General features: G+C 38.8%; 5 protein-coding genes across 5 annotated transcripts; 2 read left to right on the top strand and 3 right to left on the bottom strand.

Moving 5' to 3' along the window:
• Window positions 1-1,164: 1,164 nt before the first annotated feature.
• Window positions 1,165-1,554, bottom strand: C922_04491 (hypothetical protein; the record flags this gene model as incomplete). Its single annotated transcript, XM_008820074.1, has 1 exon — window positions 1,165-1,554. The coding sequence occupies one exon, from the start codon at window positions 1,552-1,554 to the stop codon at window positions 1,165-1,167; it is 390 nt and encodes a 129-aa protein (XP_008818296.1).
• Window positions 1,555-6,273: 4,719 nt separating this feature from the next.
• Window positions 6,274-6,759, top strand: C922_04490 (hypothetical protein; the record flags this gene model as incomplete). The annotated part of the gene is made up of 2 exons (XM_008820073.1): window positions 6,274-6,438; window positions 6,616-6,759. 2 exons carry the CDS (start codon window positions 6,274-6,276, stop codon window positions 6,757-6,759), a joined length of 309 nt encoding a protein of 102 aa, XP_008818295.1.
• Window positions 6,760-7,794: 1,035 nt separating this feature from the next.
• C922_04489 (hypothetical protein) lies at window positions 7,795-9,061 on the bottom strand (the record flags this gene model as incomplete). Its single annotated transcript, XM_008820072.1, has 2 exons — window positions 7,795-8,278; window positions 8,457-9,061. 2 exons carry the CDS (start codon window positions 9,059-9,061, stop codon window positions 7,795-7,797), a joined length of 1,089 nt encoding a protein of 362 aa, XP_008818294.1.
• Window positions 9,062-12,253: 3,192 nt separating this feature from the next.
• On the top strand, window positions 12,254-13,544 carry C922_04488 (hypothetical protein; the record flags this gene model as incomplete). Its single annotated transcript, XM_008820071.1, has 2 exons — window positions 12,254-12,490; window positions 12,621-13,544. 2 exons carry the CDS (start codon window positions 12,254-12,256, stop codon window positions 13,542-13,544), a joined length of 1,161 nt encoding a protein of 386 aa, XP_008818293.1.
• A 2,509-nt stretch (window positions 13,545-16,053) lies between these two features.
• Window positions 16,054-17,424, bottom strand: C922_04487 (hypothetical protein; the record flags this gene model as incomplete). The annotated part of the gene is made up of 1 exon (XM_008820070.1): window positions 16,054-17,424. One exon carries the CDS (start codon window positions 17,422-17,424, stop codon window positions 16,054-16,056), a length of 1,371 nt encoding a protein of 456 aa, XP_008818292.1.
• Window positions 17,425-19,403: the final 1,979 nt, after the last annotated feature.

Below are 19,403 nucleotides of genomic sequence, written 5' to 3'. Positions count from 1 at the left end.
CAAAACACGGGACAGTACAAAAACGGACGGTCAAAAATGGGACGGACAATCACGAACAAGCAACAGGAAATGACTCACTAAAGAACCTACGGGTCACGGACGATGCAGAGTAGTTTACGGAATTCACACACGAACACTTAGCGTACTTACAGGGGACTCACGAACATTACGTCTACGTACGAACAACTTGGGGCAAACGAGCAAAGGTTGCGCAACTCACACGTAGGAGAAGTAATAGCATCTCTATATGTATGTATATGTGTATGTATAAATATACATATGTATACACATGTATATGTTATAATACAACTATAGACACACATATAAATTGGCGAAAAAAAAAAAAAAAATTAAGTTTAAAGTTTTTTTTTTCCTTTTTTTTTTTTTCTTTTTTTTTTTTTTTTCTGATTTTTTCTTCCTTTTTTTTTCTTCTAGATTGGTACATTTCGTCTATTCTGGACAAGTGCGTTTACACAAATCTAGCTTCTGTTGGTCTTTGGCTTTTTGGCAACTTTGGTGCTGGGCTAGTGGTTCCTTTCTCATCTGGATGTGGGGCCCCTATATTTTCTACTTTTCATGTTGTCATTTCCAGTGCCTAGGAGAAGGTTAGGGTAGGAAGGTAACAACTTGAAAAAAAAAAAAAAAGAACAGCTCTTTCTTTCTTTTTTTTTTTTTCTTCTTCTCCTCTTCTATGTTATGTGTAGTGTGGAATGTGGAACAGGAAGAGGTGTAGGGAAGAATGCATTTTACAGGAAGTATGATTTATCTATCCAGTGATTGTTTTTTTTTTTCCTTCTTTTTTCCCCCTTTCCCCTTTTCGTTCCTTTTTTCCGTTATTTTTTCCTTTTTTTTCTTCACTTGCGTAGGAGTCGAAAAATGCCTTGGAGTTTAAAACGACGCGTCACCGTTATCTCACTTATGCATTTCATACACATAGGGTGTAAGATGAACGGTGTGCATATTTCGACAAGTACAACATGGAGTGCTTCGTGTGTGTGCATATACTTTTGCTACGTTTGCGTATTTTCTAAACTTAGAGCAGAAATGCAGGGAACGATATGTACCTATTCGTGTTACATAATTTCTCTACATACGTAGAAAGAATTATTCACACAGGTAGATAACATTTTTCTCTACACATTTTTTCGCTCTCAGTTGACTAGCTTAATAACCGTAATGCTTGGGGGGGGTCGATGTCAATGTGGTTTTGGGGAGATCTTCTTGTGAATTGGTTACGGTTTTGGTTTCTGTTTTTGGGGATGGTCTGTTTGTGATAACTGGGCCTTGAGGTTTTTTGTTTTTCTTTTGTTTGTAGTAGCTGTATCCTCCAAAGGCACCACCAAGGAGTATAGCTAAACTAGTTGCGATGGTGGATATGATCATGAGCTTTTGTTTTCTTTGTTTTTTTAGGATATCATTGTCAAGCTTTTTTAATGGCTTGGTCTCAGCAGGAACGGTCTTTGCTTCAACTAATCCATCATTGTTCAATCCTGGAACGAAAACCTTGATGGTTATGAGGAAGGCGACGAAGTAAAATAATTTAGCTAATTTCATTTTCGCGATCGTGGAGTGGATTGGCTTAGGGATGCAAGTATGTTAGGGTAGCCACGAAGCTTCTGTATATAAAGAAAACAATAAGGTAAAAATATGGCTCATGTATTTAGCCCATATAATATTATTATCCCTCGTATGCCGATGTGTTTAAGGTGATGATGGGCTGGAAAAAGAAAAAATGCGGAAAAGCAATAAAAACTAAAGCGAAAAATGAAAGCATAAAAGAAAAAAATAAGCGAAAGGTATGCGTAAAAACTAGGATAAGAGTGAATTGTGAAAAAATAAAAATTCTAAATTTTCATACAATTTTAAAATGTTTAGTTATTTTTAAAAGTTTTAGATAAAACAAGGGAAGAAAAAAAAATATATTATATATATTTTTTTTTTTTCGAAGCGTGATTATATTAAAAGTAATTCCGTATGTGTCAGAAAATCGAGCGGAAACTGCAGCTGCTATTTTTCGAAAATATTTTTCTTTAATCTTCTTTCACGGTGGGGGTGCGTGATTAGAATTTTTTTTTAAATTAAATTCGGCAAAGAACGGGGTATAATATAGTAGTATATATGTATTTAGATATATATAATATATTGTATAACATAATAATACGTTTGTGTATTTATATACGCCCAGGTGCATACGTAGGAAATCCCTTCACCGGTTAGGAAGGAAAAAAGAAGAAGAAGTTTACGTTAGTGAGCAAAGATTTTAAGTAAAAAGGGGGAGAAAAATAATTATATGCCACGGGGACTACCCTTTCGCACCAGGGTTTGCGTGTATGGCATGCAGACGGTGCCTATAAGTGGTACCATGTATTTGTTTAGGTGCACATGACTAATGCGTACGTACCGTACATTGCACGACGCACTGGTATGCGAAGTTTTTTTAGGTCGCTGCCTTCATTTCGGATTGCCCCTCGGCTGCCCTTGCTTTGCTGTTCCGCTCGTGGTGCCTCCGCAAATTATATTGCACATGCGATACGCAGGGGGAGTAGCAATTGGAGCAGGACTTTCCCCCCTTACCCCCCCGTTCCTTCGTTGTATATATTTAGTTGTTCTGGCTAACTGTACTTTGCGCGAATTTGGGAGTTAAACTTTGGGTTAAATTTGGCTTAAATTTTCGTAAACTTTGGAGTAAAATTTGTAGTAAAATTTTGCACCCTTTTTTGGGTCATTTTGACCCCCCTTCTTGATTAGTCCCGTCTCCGCGCCTGCGCTGTATCCCCCCCATGGAATTTTTTCCTTCCTCTTCTAATCGTAACCCCTTAGATAGAAAAACGGCGGAATGGTTCTTTGCCTTTTTTTTGCCTCCTCCTCTCTGGGAGGGGTTGGTGCATAAAATTGTGCGCTTCCTTTTCTCACCCCCCTGTCACACAATCTTAATTACGAAGAAGAAAGTGTACGCTAGGCGGATGTCATGCATTTATTTATATATATATGTGCATGCCCGAATAGTGGTCATCGCAGAGTAGTTTTGTCACATTTTATGCGCACCATCAGCACCTATATCCCTCATGAATGGTATCACTTCTACCGACATGTGTTTATGCATTCTGCAAATGGAGGGGATGTCAAAAAGGGGAGAGAGAAAAAAAAAAAAAAACAAGAAAAACTGCAACGGTTACAAAATGGATGTTGCGTTCTGCTAGTAGGCCTACTTATTGGTCAGCATACATACATAGCAGTGTGCCTGTGGGGGAGTTGCACAGGGGGGAATTTTTCACCTGCAGTTTATTTGAAAGCTTCTGTGCTAGTTAACTTTACGGAGGAGGATAAAATAAAGAGCATGGGTTCAGCTTGCATGGCACATTCCAGTGAAAAGAGGGCACATTTCTTTCGTAGCACAGGGTTTCTCCCATCGCAGGGGGTGTAAACTACTCCTTTAACGATGCTTTCGCAATTCCCCGGGGGAGCTTCAACAGAGAAATCATTAAGAGGAAGTACCAATATAAGGTAAACACACTTTCAGCTTCAAATGGAAGAAATATTTTTGCCACTGTGTCAGGTGGGAGAAGACACTTACAATACACCATGGGGAGAAAACAGGTTAGGTATGTGCATACGAGAAAGGGACGTGCACCTGTGTTCTTCTTTCTATTTTATATGCCAGTAGGGTAGCGCACTACTTTGGACGATTTTCCTCCAGTTTATCTCGCAAATGGAAATGCTGCTCTGTTTTGTGACTCCTCCTTTTTTTTTTTTTGTTTTTCTTCTTCTCGGCAAGGGGGCGAATCTCCTGTGCGCTAAGTTAGATTGAGCTCCCCGGGAAGAGGAAAAATACGGAAGAATAGAAAGGTGGAGGAGTGAAAAAATAACCAAGTGAAGGAATTCTTGGCTGTAATAGCCGTGGGGTGTGGGTGTCAGTTAACGTAGTCCCCTTTCGATAAGGTGATATGAAGAGAAAAATAATTTATATACGTCTACATTTGGTCGTGCATCCCTATGTCGTGAGAAAAGGTGATACCAATATTTAGGCATCCTCGTTGTGACATTCTCTCATTCGTTGTTTTTAAAAAGGGGGTCCCCCCTGTGTGACGTCATGTAGCAGGAGCAGTTTGAGCGGCTTGAATGGCTATTCATACCAATTTTAGAGGAGCCAAGAAATTACAAGTTGGCGACGCGATTGGTTAAGCGGTATGTGTAGATGGTGCAGTTAGCGCAGATATAAGGGTACATTTTTTTTCTTTTTTTTGACAAAAAAAATTATTAATTCAGGTTAACAGAAATAGGAAGGAGTGGCTACCCGATGAGAAGTGTGCTAAGGGGGCTTCCCATTTATTGCTATTTTTATGATAATTCTTTCCCCCACCCCCCTCTTAAATTTAATTTTAACGTGTGAGAAGTTTTTGCTATGGATATATAGTTGAAGTGTGAGGGGATAGTGGAACGGGAAGGTGTGGAGTTATTAGAAAGTCCTTTATATTTTGTGCTGACTGGAAGGGAGGAGGAAAAAAAGCACACAGCTTAGGAGGGTCTCCACTGTAGCATCGGGTTACCATCGAAAGATTTTTCAATCTGGGATTCCTTTAACCTGCCCATTCGGGTAATGAGCAGTGAGGAAGGTGGGGGAAAAAAAGAAACAGCTAAAGCGAGAATAATAATGAGGTAGTAATAAAAAGGATTAGAAAAGGATTATTTTATTTTTTCTCTTTTTGGAAGGGCCGCGTTTTTCTTGAAATGAATCCCCTGAGGAGTCCACCTTCGCAAGGGCACTATATTGGGGTCCACGTTCGAGCGCATACTTATGTTTCTCCCAATCTTCGCCTATTGTGGGGAAGTTTATAAAGGTCAAGTCAGGGGGGTGGGTGAGAGTCTCCCACGGGAATACCTAACATTCATGGGCAGGGGAAACCACTTTGTGAGTTGCAAAAATGGGGGGGTATTATTGCAAAAGAATGATGCGCGGGTACAGTTAGGTTAAGTGGTGAGCAGCCATGGAATTCCTTTTTTCTCTCAGCAAGAAAACAAGCGCGTGGATGAAGGATGTGCATATTGAATTGTTCACATCTGCACTTTTACGTGGATTTCTTGTCGGGGTTATATCCATAATATTATATACATGACTCTGCATGAGTAGTTTAAAAAAAAAAAAAAAAAAAAAAACTAGGTACGGAAAAATGGCAGCGTTACAGAACCGTTGCTCTAGCCTTTAATTTGTTAGCATGTCATCACCAGCAGGAAGAAAAAAAGTTGTAACTTCAATCTTTTGAGATTTAATCTAAGTGGATAAACAATGAAAAAGGGGTTTAGTTTGGTATACATACTCGGGGGATGGGAAGAATGCTCTAAACTGGTTAGTGTCGACTTTGAGTGGTGCCACCAACCCTCGGCGCGTGTGTCGGGATGAACAAAAGAAAAAAGGCGCGCAAATGGGTCTATAAGATGGTATGTGCAGATGTACATATAAGAAGGTATTACAGAAACGCAAATTAGATGAGACTTTTTGACGAAGCAGTCAGGCATCAAGTGGCAATGAAACTCAACCAGGGGGCAAGAAAAACTATGTCGATTAAAAAAAAAAAATCCAAAATATGTATATATAGATATATATACATGTACATTTATGTTTTTTTTTTTTTTTTTTCACATTCATTCCATTCCAGTTATGTATACGTTTGCAGTTTTGCGTAAGTTTATTTTTCGTTTGAGTACGTGCCATATAGTTTTCTCCCCCCTTAGTCGATTCTCTCGCCATGATAAAAGTCCTTTCCCCCGGGTAGGAAGCAGAAAGGGCAAAAAGATAAAGAAGCAAAACGGCTTAGGAGAAAATTATCCACGCATATAAAGTTCAGTAGTGATAAAAGCACCCTTTTCTAAATTGAACTAGATGTTGTTCCTTCTTTATCTTCACCCTGAATTTTCTCTCATTGGAAAGTGAAATCCCAACTATAGTTTAATAGAAAGTAGGGGATTCTCCATTTGACAACCCTGTATACTTGGTGCAGCCTGCAGAGATTGGTTCCCGTTTTGTTTTCTCTACGCTTCTCGTTTAAAAGAGGAGTATGGGGGGAAATAATTTTCGCTAACAATTGTTTTTTCCTTTTCACCTTCTTCCTATTTTTTTTTTTTTTCTTGCATAATTTTTTTTCTCGCGCGATTTAGTAGCCTCACATGCAGCAGAAGAGCTTTAACTGGAAGGACAATCGCGCCCCCCTCCCAACACAAAAGAAGAAAAAAAAAATCTTAACATACTAACGCTAATCCTACTCAGCCCGTGCAGACATGCCAAAGAGAATAATTTCGATGGTTTCTGGTGGGATAGTGGACCACTTTAGGAGCGCAAGACCCCTGAAAATCGGCAATATAGACGCGAGAGGCCTGTTTTTCGTGATAACGGTTATAATGTACATTTTCTCTTACCTAATCAGTTTTCGCCTGCTGGAAGAGGTAATGCATACAAAGGAGGCGTATACATGGGGGTGACACGCTTACGCCGATTCTCCATCACGCCGTTTGAAAGTACGCCCATTGAGAGCCTGCCAATTTGCAAACACGCCAATATGCAAACACGCCAATATGCAAACACGCTTGACTTACTCGATCTACTTTCTCCTTTTACAAAAGGATGAACGGGGAACCGTAGACCTGGAATTCTACGACGACGAGAATGAGAACTATGAGAGGCTTCGCGCCTCAAAAGCAGAAAACGCGGGTGATAAGCCTGATTCAGAGGAAAAGGAAAAGAGTGATAGCCAGAGTGATCACTGAAAGGGAGTCAATTGACTCCCTAGTCCCGGTTGGCAAAATGCAATTTTTTTATGCCGGTGGCCAAGACGCGGTGAGCCACAAGGAAATTTTACTATTTTATTTTATCATTACTTATCATTATTTTACTGTTATGTCTTAGTGGTTCGTTTTACCGTTCTGTTTTACTGTTTTGTTTTACCGTTTTTTTTACTGTTTTGTTTTACTCTTTTGTTTTCCCGTTTTGTTTTCCCGTTTTGTTTTCCCGTTTTGTTCTACTCTTTTGTTTTATTTATTGTGACCTCCTTTGCTTTCCTGTGTTTGTGTGACGAATTGGGAACCTCCACAAAGAGGACCCTCTAATAAGAGCAATTTTGTGCCTTAGTAGTATTTTTTAAGCCCCAATTTAGGGTTTGCTTTTCTTCCAGTTGGCTCATTTTTCTTTTTTAAAATGAATCAACCTTTTCCCGTCCGTTATGACATCTTTGTGATTAACAACAAATGGAAAAAAAAAGAAAAACAAAAAAAAAAATATTTTTAGTAAATCATGAGGATAATTCTCTAGGCTGGCGCGTCCACGTGCACAGAGGAGGGGGGAGGAATCACGCTCGCAGATGAGTTATGAAGATCCCCTTGCTCTCGGCTTTTTTTTTCTTTTTTTCTCTTCTTCTGTAATATCATTTGTGCTGGGAAGGTCGAAGCGGAAGGAATTCATAGCAATGAAACGCTCAAAAAGGAGCAAAATAAAAATGAGTGACACACAATGTTGGATTAAATGACCAGACATGACATAGACAGAGTTGGACTATGCGGAGTGAAAGATCTACATCTGCATAGAATGCACACACATGTTTCTTTTTAGTAATTAAAAAGAAAGAATGAACGTCAACTTAAGTTTTACAGTTTGTCTGGGTCTGCTTTTTCGTCTCTTGAGGGGCTCACGCAGTGGGGAAACACTTTCTGCGAAAGTGGCCAAGGATGATCAACTTCGTGGAGGTGAGGGAGCTCCTCGTCTGTCTTTCGTCGATCTCCGCGACGATGTGCCGTCCGCCCCCCCTTTCAGTCATAGCTTATATAGTGTAGCGTGTGGATGTTGTGAACGCCATACCCAGTGGAATAGACGAATAGCGTCTTCTCCTCATCCACTTTTACAAAGGATCCTCGGTAGCAACCGCATGGGCGAGATTTATGCACTTGGGGTTTCATAACGATGGCGTTATGTTCTGTGTAGTATACGTAGCACTCATCAAAGTTTTCCTGCTTGACGTAGCTGGTTATGTATTTTCCGTTTAGCTTCGTAAGGTTCTGAAGGGCCTTGTCCTTTTTAAACAGATCGACGTCTTTGCATTTGAACTTATATTCATTATTTCTTCCGTTGCGGTCCTCTCGGGTGCACGTCATATAGTTACCTCCCCGGATCTTTTTGCTGTTGCTTATTCGGGAGTAGAAGTAGAACCCAAATTCATTGTCAAGAACGATGGGCCGCAGGTAGAAGGAGGACTCTTCTTTCTGAACCTGTTCATAGTTTATTAGGATTCTTGTTCTACGGGGGAAGAAGCGATGAGTAGGGAAAGAGATGTGTTGAGGGTTGAAAACGGTTTAGGGCGAGTGACAAATGTGTTAGTGAAACGAAGGACAAAGCTGCCTCTTCCTTTTTTGGAGACGTGGAAAAGGGCTTCCTTCTCGTTTTCTTTTATTCTACCCCTTCGGAGAAAACGTACCTCCAGGTTCTTCCCTTGTCTTCACTGGCAAAACAGGAAATAAAATTATTCTCGTCGACACTTTTGTATGCGTAGGAAAGTATTCCGCAAATTTGAAGAAATTTTTTATTTGAAATGACTAGAGGAACTGATGAGTATGAGTCCATGTTTTTGTAGGCAAAGGCTTCATTATCTATTTTAACCTCCCCCTGTTGGTATATCGTCCCCGTGTTGCTATTCCAACGTTTACAGGTGGTTCCTGTTCTTTTGGCCTTATGTACATATCTACAAATTATAATAATAATTTCATCTTCCAGTACGAAACTAAAAACGGATGGAAGATCGAGCCATATTTCATCTTTGAAGAGCTCCTTTTGGGTTTTCCAAGAATCGTCGACTCGTTTCTGCACGAGGACGAGGATCTCTGTCCTCAACTTAATGATGTGCTGTATGCAGGTTCTGTACAATTCCTTTTTGAATAGGAAATAAATGTCATTGATGCAATGTATGGGATTTTTTATAGTTGCTATTTCATCGTTCAGGATGATTATCTGTTTGTTTTTTTTGTTGGTGCTTAGGCACCTTAGGACGAAGAAAAACAGAATTGCAATTTTTGTGACTATCATTTTAGTTTCTTCAGAGGTCACTCAGCTGCAATGTTACTGGAAAGTTCTGCAGCGCATGGGTGGTCTTCTCGGTTAGGAAGTAATACAGAGTGGAGAACTCTGTGTGAAGGGGTGGTAAGGGGGTAAAAATAAGAGTCGATAGACACAACGGGGAGGTATAACTGAATACCCATGAGCCTAAAACGGAGGGTTGCGTCTTTTTTTTTTTTTTTTTCACTAGACTTGGGTGAAAAGAGCGTGAAACTTTTGCGCGTTGGGGAAAATCGCGGAGGAACCCCTGGAGCAGGTCAAAGGAGGCGCTAGTTGAGAGAAAACATAGGAGAGAAAGACGTTGTGATGGGGAAAGAAAAAAAATTAAATAAAAACGATGAAGTAAAAAATATTAATTAGGAAAAAAAAAAATGTCGAACGAAAAATAACGACGTGAAAGATTTTCTCCCCAATTCTACCCCCATGTTGCAAACAATTTTATCCATCGGAAAAATCTGCGACAGGGCTATAACACACCGACGGGATTTGCTCTTTATGGACTTAGGAAGAAATTGTCAGAATTGGCCTAAGAAAAGGGGATTTCCTTTTCTTTTCTTTTTTCCTTTTTTTTTTTTTCCCAAAATGTTGCTTCTTTACTCTTTGCTCCAAACCGTTATTTGCAAAAAGGATGAAATTTCACAGAGGGTGTTAAACTCCCCATTTCTCACTTCGAAGGGATGGACTCGTTCAGAACTTTACGGCGAATTTTAAAATTGTGGGAAAATATTTCGTTCCCGATGTTACCAGTAGGGTAGAAGTTTTTCATTTTTTTTTTTTCCCATTTATTCTATATAACTACCCCTTTTGGCGGTGTAAAAATACACTTTCCATTCCTTTCATAAAATTACCTCCTTCAAGGGGAAAGAACATGTAAAAACTGGCTCTCCTGAGTGTGATTAGGTGACATGCTTCTACCTTTTTGCAATGCTTCCCCATTTTAGTGATTGCACGAATTGTTTCCAAATGCGTAACACCATTTGGGGGTTCCTTTTTTTGTTAAATTCATTTGGACATGTTTTATGGAGTACAGATGACGGTGAGGAAGAACGCCGCAAGCTAGGTGGAAGCAAAATTTATTTTTACGCTGACAGTTTAGTCGATTTTTTTTTCCTTTCTTTTCTTTTCGGAGATGTGTTCCTTTTATTCTCCAAGGGGGGGTTGCTTTAACTTGCGGAGCAGTCATAGCGCATTTTATATTTCTTACGATTATGCAGGGGGGGGGAAATGATAAAAAACAAAGAAAACACGAACAATAAAAAGGAGGAAACAAAAGCGAAACAGAAACGAAACCAAAGCGAAACAGAAACGAAACAAAAACCAAACAGAACAGAACAAGAGAAAAAAACGAACTAAACGGAGAGGAAACACATTGTGAGGTGCTTTATTGTGAGTTGCGCGAGAAGGAAGAAGTAAAGCGCAGGTGGTCATGCTGATGGTTCTTCCCCATGGAGCAGATTTATTTTTAAAAGGAGGTAGCAACTAGGCTGGTGGAAAAAATGGGCTAAACGGGCGAAGTTCTAAGATGCACAGAAAAAACACGTTCTACCGAGCAAAATAAGGAAAAGAAAAAAAAAAGAAATAAAGGGAGCCACATAAGGAAGAGGTAAAAAAAATGGAGAGAAATAAAACTATATGCTGCAGGAAGAAAAGGAAAGGGGCTAAACAAATATCAGTTTCTCGCATCACTCAAAGGAGCAACCGTTTTATTTCTCTCACCAACTAATTAGATCAGTGAGAAGAAATGCCCTTTAAATAATGTCGCTTATTTTTTTCATCCCCTTCGAGTTTATGGGTATCTCTATTGTGCGCTAAAGCGGGTGATGGTCTGTTCATTCGTAGTTCTTTTATCTTTCCATTGATTCTGTACGATCAGGTGCCATCTTCAGTTTAGACCCTGTTTTTTTGATGTAAGAAAAAGTGAAGAACAAAGGATTCACCCATCTGGTTGCATCTAATGTGAATTCTCGCCGTCATGTACAAAAGGGGCAGAATCCATTACAGGTTAAAATAACAAAAAGGACGTTGAAAGAAGTGCCTCAGTTTTACTGCCAGCATTTTAAGAGTTGCCGTTTTTTTTACCGCCCCTGTTAATGTTATCGGAAGGAAGAGCCCCACTTTTTTGGTGGCAACCCACGCCTAGGATAAACGTAAAGCCGTAAAGAATAGGTAAAAGAAAAGAACTAAAAAAACAGCAAATAAAGTAATGGATAAAAACATACCAGCAATGCTAATAGCAGCGCGATGGCGAAGAGGTGATCGAAAAAGTAACGCAACCAGCCCGCGGACATAACCGCGTAACTCGCTTAGGAGAAGATAACGACATCCACCTGAGGATCAAATCGTTCAGGTAAAATCTAAATAGAGAAAAAAAATCTGCATCCTCATCCGCATTCAAATGCGTAGTTATTATACATATGTACGTATATGCACTACGCGCCGCTTCCTTTTGGACTCTTAATTAATGCAGAAGTGAAAAAAGTGAAGGCACCAAAAGAAGAGAGGAAGAGTCGACTCGGTTTCTTTATATAACTGGAGAAAAAAGTCGAGGTATATTTTTCTTTTTTATTCTTTTTTTTTCTATTAATAAAATAATTATTTCTCCGAAGCAGGACAGATATCAGTAAAATTCCTTTTTCTCTAAGAGCACATAATTTTTATGAATCCATCTCTATGCCTACATAAAAGTATTTCCAAAACTGTGAAGCCAAGTTGAACAGAAAAAAAGAGACATTTTTCAAAATTGAGTGACATGCCAATAGATCAGTCTCGCAGCATATATTTTTTTGGCAGCTTTTTTTTTGGACATGTCGTTTGAGAAAAAGATAAGTAGGCAATCATTAGGGCATAAGTACCATATATGGAGGCGGCTCTGTAGGCACAGTTTTTCTCCCTTCAATTTTAAAATTAAAAAATTTTTTTTTTTTTTTTTGTTACGCGCATAAGTTGCAAACAGGGTGAGATCCACAGACTGACACGGTTGCATTTTTTTCTTTTGTCACTTTCGCTGATGCTAAGATAGGAAGGGAGGTGCAGCAGATACATAGAGCCTCACAGGGGTTACGTTACCGCAAGTTGGCAGCAAGTTAACGGCAAAATAGGGATCATCTAATAAACGAAAGCGCAACCTACTGCGAAGAGGGAGGCTATATAAAATTGCAGACCATGTCTTACAGTTCTTGCAAGTCTCTACTGGACCCTCCAAAAATATACCAGGGTCAGGGGATGCACGGGAGGAAATTTTCCGATGACGAAATTGAGTCCTATGTAGATAGAGGGGAAGACAGAAGGCGCAACATTCGCAGAGGTGGAGGCGAAAGTAGCAGGGCTTGTAAAAACTTTTTATCTAAAATTTTAACGGTCTCGTTGCTTTCTGATTCGTTGAGCTGCATCGCATGCAAGGTGAGTCCCCCCTAGGAGGAAAGGAGCGAAACGGTACACGTATTTATTCGCACATCTGTGCCGTGCGATTTTCCATATACACGTGTCTGCAACCATTACATGGCGAGTTCTCTTTTTCCTTCCCTCGCAGAGCACAATGAAGAACCCGGGAATCCCCCGGCACCAAATACATGCGTACTGGGACTATTGGGAGGAGAACGCAAGGGGAAGCAGTTACCTACATATGGGGGACCACCTGAATAGTGTGAAAAAGGGAAGTAGAACGGGGGCTTTCTGGGGCGATTCATACATCGACGTGAGAAGCAACGTGAGCAGCAACATGAGCAGCAACGTGAGCAGCAACATGAGCAGCAATGTGAGCAGCAACATGAGCAGCAATGTGAGCAGCAACGTGAGCAGCAACCAAAGCATCTACCTTGGAAGTGAAACCAGCAGCAGTAGTGGAAGCAGCTGCGACGATAACCTATCAGATAGGTCCTCTGTAGATATCGAAATAGGCGAGGAAGTGTTCCAGGACAGCGTCTTGACAGGCTCAAGTTACGATAAGATAAAATTGCTCAAGTATGACAAAATAATAGAGGACGATGAAGTTCCACTCGATTGCGAAGCCTCAGATTTTACTGCAGACATGACAGGAGAGGACATAATTGAAAGTATTAACAATTTAGATGACCCGGTGCCATTCAGGGATATGTTTATTTTGTATAATTCTTTTCATCAAAATGAAAGAAAGAAATTTGAAAGAATGCAAAACTCTTTAAAAGAGAAATTTGAAAAAGTGGCCAGAAAACAACTTCTAGAGGAGGGCTATAAAAAGGAGGTATGGACTTCTGTCTCTTTATACTTGATTCAGGAATTGTTAAAAAAGGATTTTGTAGATTTTAAATCTTTATATCAATTGATGAACATGGAAGAATGCACTCTTGATGAGTATCTACACTTCCTAAGAACAAAGAAGTCCTCTTGGAAATCCTTTTTGCGCTATATGGAGGCCATAGGCAGCTACCTTATATATTACTATGTGACTAGGGCACCCTGCATGAAGAAGGATTAACCAATCATTTGATCGTGAACGGATTAGGTTACACACTTTGCGGGGGGGACTGTTAAGAGGACTTTTCCCCTCCTGTGGAGAAGAAAAACGGGGGAGTAGACAAAAGTCAGCTCTGAGTTGAGATGCATGTCGTGTCACCACATCACAACAGTTGGTTATGTTCTACTATATTTTATCTTACCATTTTTTTTTTTGTTTACTTCTTTATGGGAAGAGGACATACATGATTGTGCATTGAAACTTCTCATAGAGAATTGAATTTGGTGCTGCTTCTAGAAATTCAGAAAATGCATGCACTTAAGAATTAGGTTTGTTTTCCCTTCTCAGTAAATTGTTCCTATGGTAGAAAAATTGAACGTATAATTTTTTTCTTATTGAGACTGCTATTTGTGAAAGAGCCTTTTTAATCAATTGAAAATAATAATTTGGTGAGTTAAAAAATCTCACGTGGAAGAGATGCTTTTTCACCTGTTGTGTTTCCCGACAAGAAGGAATTGCCCCATTTTGAACACGGCAGAAGCAAAATTATTCGCCGTCTAGGCAGTCAGCAAGAGAAGATGTATTCCCGATTGCTCATAAAAGGATGGAGATGGGATAGTCCCCCCTTTTTCAGTAGCCCCTTAAATTGTATATACTTTTGCGCGTCCCAAACATGTAAAGAAAAAACAGATATATATAAAAAAAAAAAGAAATTACAACAGAATGGGAAGTTAAAATAAGCAGATTTGCTTCCATTTATGATAAAGAGGCTTCTAAACGAATTTTTGAACCCTTTTCCGTGTTGTCTCCATTTTGGGATCGGGAATGCGCCGAAAGAATGGGGTGGCAATGGGGCTTCTCTTACGTGGCCATGTAGCCCCGTTGGGTTAAATGCTCTTTTCGTAACATGCTGATCATGTGATGTGCATAATAACATTTTACAAACTGGACTTGAGTAGGTGTGAACATACCGCTTCGCACATTTATGTGAAGAGTTCGCACTTGGTGTAGGGGTAAAAAACAATGCATTTAGCATTTAGCGAGGTTTTCCTTCGCTGTTCGTCTACTTGGGGGAGGTTTATTTGTGCATGGTGGTGTTAAAAGGATTTCGCTAAGGGTAGGTTATTTTATTATTATTATTTTTTTTATTTTAGTATTTCTTTATTTTATTTTTCTTTCTTTTATCTTTTTTTTTTTCTCGAATTGTCTTCCCCGGGAGAAGGTGCACCATCCCCCTGCTAGACCACGTGTAGAGAGAACAGGTGCAGGGAAAGGCTCGATCTGAAGAAGGTGAGGTATTTTAGACATAGGGCATACGGGAGAAGAAGCCACGTGATGTTTTTTTGAAACACTTACGTTTGTTATCTCGTAATAATGGCTATATGCTGCAAACTTGTGTTAAAAGGACAGCGCGTAAAAGGGTGTGCCTTATACGCCTACGATTTGGAGAAATGGAGCACATATGGAGGGAGGAACTGACGGCTTCATGTCTTATTTTTTTTTTTAAGGGCGCATGAGGCGTAGGTACTAATTGGATTAAACAAGAGTCCATATAGGGTGTGTACATAATGTACATTACACAAAGTTTCACACGTCTGATATGATCGCGTGTTGGCCGCTTTTCACATTTGAGGAGCCGATAGCCAAATGTCACGAGGATACATATTTCCATAGGGCCGCGCGTTTTAACTTATTATAAATTAAAGGACTACATGCCGCATCAGCATTGTGTTCTTTTAAAATTCCTACTTAAACATCTGGGGAAGTAAAGAAAGGAGGCTTTGAACATTTTATGTACGGATCTAAAGGGCGAAGGGTGTGACGGCCCCATAACATAAGCAATATAGAAATAAAAAAAAAGAAAAAAAAAAAAGGAAAATTTATATGGTAATCAGAGGGAACTTTAATAAAGGCTATTTTGTACATACATATATACAGGGACACACACATATGCGTATGTGCAAATACGGATAAGAAAAAGATATATACATATATATTATTATATATATACATGCATTTTCAGAGACAAAAAAAGGGGGAACTGCATACTGTATATGTGTATAAACATATATATATGAGCATTATATATTCTTGGGGGGGAGGGAAAGGAGTTTCAAACAATAATCAAACATTTTATGTAGGAAAAAATAAAGGTACAAAAAACAAACTCTTTTTCTTAAACACAAATATATGTAAAATATATGCAATTAAAAAAGGAACGGAGAGATTAATAACGTTGTTTTGAGAAATGTATGTGCAATAATGATGGTACATAGGTAAATTATTTTGAAATTTTTTTTTTTTTTTTTTTGGAAAAAAACTTTCCTTTTTAGAGAGTCCAAAAAAAAAAAAAAAAAAAATTAGCATTCTTGTTACATGGCCTGGTGTCCATTTTTGCTACCTTCCTGTTGACGCGAGGGTGTTCCATCCCAATTAGGAAATTACGAAGGCACGTGAAAGCGAGTCTCATTACTGTCGCCGTGGCCACCGATTCTTGTGCTGGTGCTGGGGTTCCCCTTTTTGTGTAGATTTAGTGGTGGCTGCGGTATCTTCCCTTTGATTTTATCTTATTCCTCTCCTTGACCCACACGAACCACTGCTTTTCAGTGATCCATCTGTTGATAAAGGAATCCATCCACAAATTGAAGAGGACGTGTTTGTCGTTCTTCCATTTGCACCATCTGTCGGTGCGGTTTCCTCTGATGTATTGTTCTTTCATCATAACCCAACTATTCCACTGGACCATTTCCTTGTTCAATCTCTCCCTCCAGTTGAGCCAGTTGGTTCTGTCATGCATATTTGGAAATTTGGCCCAGGACTCTTCCCACTTGGACCAGTATTCGTCTTCTTCACATTTCCAGTCCGTCATAATCCATGCAACAATTTTCTGGTCCTTCCATTTGAGCCATTCTTTAACACTCCATACGTCTAAATAGGATTCATTATTGGTAATCCAGTTTTTCCAATCCTTCTCCATTAAGTCTTTTCCTTCTGTTTTCATCCATTCTTTCCATTCGTATTCGTCTAGGGTTAGGGATCTCTTCAATATGTCTGACTTGACATCCTCATCTAAGGACTCATGGTAGTGCATCCATTTGTTGTCCATAAATTGTAGAAATTCGTCCCACTCTTTTTCCTTAGCAGTTAGCCATTTTTCTTTTTCCTTTTCAATTGTGTCGTTGAATTCTACCCACTCTTCTTCCAATCTGCGCAACCAGTTTGTCCATTCGTTGTCTTTCCACTCTTCTGTTTTCTCTAGTAACCTTGGGTGATACTCGATTGAAAGTGGAGCGTTAAATTGTAGGCTGTTTGTATTGGGTGGTGGATGTGAAATGTTGTTAAAGATAACAGAGGATGAAGAGAATAGGTACATTATTGCAGATATTATAGAGGAGAAGAAGCTGCTGTTTTGGTTAATGGTGTTTGGTGGCTTTGGTTCTGAGCCTCTGTTTCTTCTCATTAGCTGTCGTCCAGGTGGATTCTGTGGCCCAGTGCCCATATGGTTAGGCATATTTCCATAAGGGTGTTGAGGGGAAAAGGGAGCGGAAGAAGCAGAGCCGGGGTGTGGGTATGGATAACCATAGTTCATCTGACCATTATAGGTATTTGGAGGTCCATAATTGGAAGTTCCAACGAGGGAATATGTAGAGGAACCATCCAGTGGAGTGTAGGTTGGAGTTTGGGTAGGAGTGAAGGTTTGTCGACTGGGCTCTCCATTATGTATGGGGGTATCGGAGGGGAAGGGACTGGAGGGTTGTCCAAAGTTCGGTTGCGTAAAGTTGGGTGGTGATGATGATGGTGCTGGTTGTTGTTGTGGTGGCGGTGTTGAGTAGATACCAATTGGGGCAGTTGTTGATGTGCTCGGCACGTAATCATACAGTTGTTTATAGTATGCGTCCATTGTGTTTGGGGGTGCAATGTGCTTAGAGGGGGAAGGGGTGGAAGTTGTCGTGAATGTGTCTTGATCGTGGAAAGAGGGCACCTCTTCCATACTCTGTATGTATTCGTATTGATATACAAATGATGATTGCCGATGTGTCTTCTACAATTCTGTGCTGAGCTTATCTGACCCGCATATATTGATATGATAACTTATCGTGGGGACGAAAATAAGAGTATATAAAGGCTGTTTGCGTTATTGCGACGTTGTGGGGAGCGTCGGTTTAGACTTGGAAGGGAGGCTGCTACTCGTATTTATGATTCCTTCGTTTCTTCAAAAAAGTGTCGTAATGAAAAAGGAAAACAAACAGAATAGAAATTAAGAAGTGACTGATTTACAGCTTCCTTTACCTTAGGAGTGATTAATTTTATGGTAATACTCTTTCTGTCACTATTCCTTTCAAAGCTGGGAAACTTCATATCAATACGTTATGCTCTATGCTTATGCTTGGATATGTATGTTAAGAAGCTCGTGTTGGGAATAATACTACTTGAATTCATAAGATGGTGAAAATTCATTTTTCTTCAGCGTCTGGAGCGGGGTTAAGCGCATATTGTACATGCTGTATAAATGGTACCTAAATAAATACAGCGCTACAAAAAATTTGTAGAAATATTTTCTTGGCTTGGTAAAATTAACATAATTAGATAAATTGAAAAAGGTTATTAAACTTCACGTATATATAATTATGTAGTAATTGCAGATATATGCAGAATTCAAAAGGTGGAAAAAAAGTTACTTTCCTCTAATCTCTTTCTAGAAAAAATATAAATTCCCTTTTTTTCTTTTTGATAGATTTTACATAAGTTTAATAATAAATAAAAAAGAAATATAAAATTAAGGCAAAATAAAAACCAATATTAATATGCTGTTAGCATTGCATTTTTCGTTATTTACTTTAAACGATTTTCATTTCGTAAAAGAAATTAAAAAACTTTCATTTAATAAAAAAAATAAGAAAAGGAAGAAATTGAATTTTATTTTACGTAGAAATAAAATACATTGCAGACAAACTGCGTATTTTTTTTCCATGTTCACTTTTTCGAAGAAGGAAAAAAAAAGAAAAGGAAGAAGCGGAATAGCGGGGATGATTTTTCATTGCTCTTTTCGCATGGTATCGCGTTTTTTGTATTTTTTATTATTCCACTGGAGAGGAGGAGAAGAAGAGGCGGTACTTATTATTACCTATATGTCAAAATATATATATCTATAATAAAATCTACGTGAATAATCAAAATTGTAAATTGCAAAAAAGAAGAAAAAAAAAAAAAAGAGTACATTTATTTTACATGTCATGAAAATAATTTGATGTATAGATAATATTTATAGCTAATTTTTCTTTTCTTCTGCTAATTGTGCGATAAGGAGAATCTTTTTTAAATAATTATTTATATTTTATTTTTTTTTGCATTGAAAATTTATTCATTTAAATTTAACAAATGGTTTAACAGGAAAAAGGAGGGCGTATAAAATAAAAAAATCGACTCAGAAATGGCTGGCCGTATTTTATTTAGCTCTATTCCCCTTTCTTCCTTCCTGTACCATCTTAGAAGATGCATTTTATTATTTTTTACATTTTTCAAATTTCGGCATTTTATAGATTTCAGATTAGCATAGCAGTGAAGTAGGCCATCTCTCCTTTTACCACTCTGAGACGGATAAATTGCGATGTAACACTATCTTTTATCCACGCTTGGAAAAGTGTCATGCCCTAAGGAAGTGCGCCTTGTATATCCATCAATAAATTTTGACAAAACAGGGCACATATATCATCCAGGCAGCAGCAGTAATACTTCTAGTGCTACCTAAAGCCTAGAGTGACTGCAATGAGTAACATACGGTTGACTCGCATAATGGCGCCCTTCTCACATCTTGCGAATGTATATAACAATATATACTCACTGATTTATTTATACTTAATATGCAAAAAAAAAAAAAAA

The sequence above is a fragment of the Plasmodium inui genome, assembly GCF_000524495.1.
Source record: "Plasmodium inui San Antonio 1 unplaced genomic scaffold supercont1.24, whole genome shotgun sequence".
Taxonomy (NCBI): domain Eukaryota; phylum Apicomplexa; class Aconoidasida; order Haemosporida; family Plasmodiidae; genus Plasmodium; species Plasmodium inui.
This window is presented reverse-complemented; position numbering and strand designations above follow the sequence as displayed.